Source organism: Frankliniella occidentalis, unplaced genomic scaffold (genome assembly GCF_000697945.3).
Source record: "Frankliniella occidentalis isolate FOCC.00 unplaced genomic scaffold, Focc_3.1 Scaffold2899, whole genome shotgun sequence".
NCBI lineage: Eukaryota > Metazoa > Arthropoda > Insecta > Thysanoptera > Thripidae > Frankliniella > Frankliniella occidentalis.
The window spans coordinates 1-3,251 of record NW_026269971.1 but is presented as its reverse complement, the minus strand read 5'-3'; the positions used below and the strand labels follow the sequence as shown (position 1 = coordinate 3,251).

At 62.6% G+C, this 3,251-nt stretch overlaps 2 protein-coding genes across 2 annotated transcripts; both read right to left on the bottom strand.

Moving 5' to 3' along the window:
- Nucleotides 1-656: 656 nt before the first annotated feature.
- On the bottom strand, nucleotides 657-1,798 carry LOC127752003 (UDP-glycosyltransferase UGT5-like; the record flags this gene model as incomplete). The annotated part of the gene is given in 1 exon segment (XM_052276422.1): nucleotides 657-1,798. A coding segment is annotated over 1 exon segment (844 nt), but the record flags the coding sequence as incomplete, so codon positions are not given.
- A 260-nt stretch (nucleotides 1,799-2,058) lies between these two features.
- LOC127752005 (UDP-glucosyltransferase 2-like) lies at nucleotides 2,059-3,127 on the bottom strand (the record flags this gene model as incomplete). The annotated part of the gene is given in 1 exon segment (XM_052276424.1): nucleotides 2,059-3,127. A coding segment is annotated over 1 exon segment (530 nt), but the record flags the coding sequence as incomplete, so codon positions are not given.
- Nucleotides 3,128-3,251: the final 124 nt, after the last annotated feature.

The following is a 3,251-nucleotide window of genomic DNA, read 5'->3' as shown; positions in this document are numbered from 1 at the left end:
AATCGGGGGTAATCCACTACGGGCACGGTCCGAGGTAATCAATCAGTAATCATATCCTTATCATTACGAACGCGCAAACACAGTCACTGGCGGCAGCTGGGCCGCCCGCCGAAGGGTATATCGGGACCACCAGCGGCCAGCATCACCATTTTAGCCTGATAAGCATTATCGCCCCGTCAGAAAGAGAGAGGAACCGCCGTGCAGAGAGTAAGCGAGAGAGACAGCATGAGTGGACATAGGTGAAAACAACCCGGGGCACGATGATTGGGCGCTTTCGACTCGAGAATATTTCTTACGAGCGGTTTTAGACGGTCCCTATGAGATGCATCAATATCACCGGACTGAAGGCTTGATTAGATTAATTAATTAGTTCGGCTATGCTGTGCTTATCTGTCATCAGGATCTTAAGCTGGGCGCTGATGCCAGGAGTCATGTGTCATGAGGACCTGAATTTCGGTCAGCAGGGTGAGGGTGCAGTAGGAGAGGGGGGGGGGAGAGGTGGTGAGTTGGGTACACATCCTAAATAAACTCCCCCACCCCCACCATCGCGCCCCTGAAGCCGGAGGGGGGACGACGGGAGGAAGGGGGGGGGCGATGCACCCACGACACCGGGAGAGGGAAGTCGCAGACGGGCGCTGCGTTCGTGCGGATACTGACCTGGGGCAAGGGCTTGGGTTGGTCGATGTGGATGCCGCCGACCTCCACCACGGCGGGGACGAGCGGCTTGGCCCGGTTGAGCGCGGCGTGCGTGTTGGACAGCATGACGGACATGTTGTTGGCCAGCTCGATCAGCGGCGGCACGCCCGGGCCCAGGTGCTTCTCGACGACGCGCTGAGCGTCCCGGTCCCAGACGAGCGCCTGGTACGCGCGGATGGCCATGGAGAAGACCGTGTTGACGGCGCGCTCCGTGAACGACATCTCGTCGGAGAGCCAGAGGAACGTGTTGGGCATGGTGGCGCCGTGGTAGGGGTTGCCGACGCGGTGGTAGTCCCAGCTGAAGGGCGCGCACGAGCTGAAGGCCACGTAGGGCGCCGGCCGGAAGCGGTGCACCAGGCCCAGGAAGCAGTTGGTGTTGAAGTTCTCGTTGATGATGAGGTCGAAGCCGCGCCGGTCGCCGTCGACGAGCTTCTTGAGCGGCGGGTGCGCGTAGATGGTGTCGCACGAGTAGTGGCCGAACTGCGTGACGAACCAGAAGTCCCACGCGGCCACCGTCAGCGGGTGGAGGCCGCCGCCGTCCTCCAGGTTGATGACGCCGGCCAGGTTGGGCAGCGTGCCCTCCAGGCTGATGTCCGTCCAGGTCGCCGAGGGCCGCACCTTCTGCGGGAAGTGGCTCACCACGACCATCTCGTGGCCGCGCGCCGCCAGCTCCTTGAGCAGCGGCTCGAACACCAGGAAGTGCGTCTTGCCCGTGTGCGGGAACACGGCCAGGATGCGCGCCGCGTCCACATGGTCCACGCTGCTGGCCGCGACCACCAGCAGGAGCGCGAGCAGGGCCTTCATGGCGCGGTCCGGATACAGCAGCGCGGTGCTGAGACTAGCACAGTATGCCTCGAATAGCGAGCACGGGCGACAAGCAAGGCCACGACCGGGCCGGGAGGGGCGAATAAGCAGTGCGAAGCGCTTCAAGTCGAGAGCAGGCGTTCGGCAAGCCGAGCCGAACAAACTGCCCTGCCGGCCGCGAGGTGCGCTGCTATGCGCTACACTATGGCGACCGGGGAGCACAACACTGCCACCCGGGAGCTGGCGCAAAGTCGGTATATAGGCGCGCGCACCGCGCGGGTGGCCGCAGCCGGGCCAGGCAGAATAGAATGAGTGAGCGTTACACCAGTGGTGTAACGCCAAGGGTGACAAAGGTCAGAACGTGGAAGGGTGGGGAGGGGACATATGGTTAGCGGCGGACCCGCGAGGGGGCGTCCTTCGTGATAAGGGGCCACGGGCGGGCGCCCTCTGTGAGCGGAATAGACAACCTTCCAGGTGCTCTTGTAACCTTTAAAATTATGTACCCCGTACCTGTCGACCGTGACAACACGTTCGTTTGTGTGTGCGGGGGTTGGCACCCATGGTACTTGGGTAGCGACGCCAGCGGTATTCGGCGCGCGGTTCGGCGGTTCGGTTGGCAGGAGGGGAAGGAAGGAGTCAGACGATGTGCAGAGCAAGGTTAAAAGCGAGGGGTTGGGTGGAGTGGGGGGCTTTGATCAGCTGTTAGCGAGGCGATGACTTCACACCCGCACACACACGTGCGTCCACGCGACGCCCAATAGCGGCGGCGGCCAGGTCAGGCCAGAGCGCCGGCAGGGTAGGCAACCCAACGGGCACCACCAACCAATGCGCGTGGCTCACCTATATTGTGTACAGACTCTAGATAAAAAGTAGTGTGTACATACGGAGAGTGGGGGTGAGTTTGCACGACTAACTTTGCTGTTGTAGTAGTAGTAACGTAAACTCAAAATCTGCTTGAGTAAGAAGCAGTCGAGTCGATTAAGTAGTCGGGTGGGGCCCCAAGCAGCACACTCCGCATTTGCGCAGTGGCCGCCGCGTGGCTGCGGAGGCGGAGTAGGGCGATGACGATCGCTTTTCGTCCTGATGGCACTCGTAGATTACCTATCGAGTCGGGCACGGGGCGCATGCGTCGCGTCCGTGTCCGAAACCACTTGAGACGGGCGTCGTCCCCGCCCGTCCCTAGTCCCGCCCAGCGACCGTTGGCGGGAGCTGCTGCGGGAGAGAGAGAAGGCAAGGGGCCTAGAGCTGACCTTGGGAAGAGGTTTGGGCTCGCTGATGTGGATGCCGCCGATCTCGACGACGTTGGTGGCGAGCGGTCGGGGCAGGGTGAGGCCGTGGAAGGTGTTGGTGAAGAGCAGGCTGGTGTTGAGAGCCATGTCGCGGACGGCGGGCACGCCCGGGCCGAAGGCCTGGTCCACCCAGCGCTGGTCGAGCGGCTCGTAGATGAGGCGCTGGCTCACGACCGAGTAGTACACGATGGCGGCGTTGACGAGTCGCTCCGGCAGCGACATGACGTCCGTCCAGCCCGAGTGCATGCTGGGGACGTGCGACGGGTTGTCCGGGTTGCCGAAGCGCGCGTTGGCCCAGGGCAGGATCGGGCAGGTGCTCAGCGCCACCACGGGGACCTGGGCGGCAACGGGTTCAATGAAAACAGTGGCCAAGGCTCATCATCACGTTGCTGGCCCTCGGCCTTCGGCGAAAGAAAAAAGAAACATTCGAATTTCAAACGGAGCCGGGCTACGGCGCCCGTC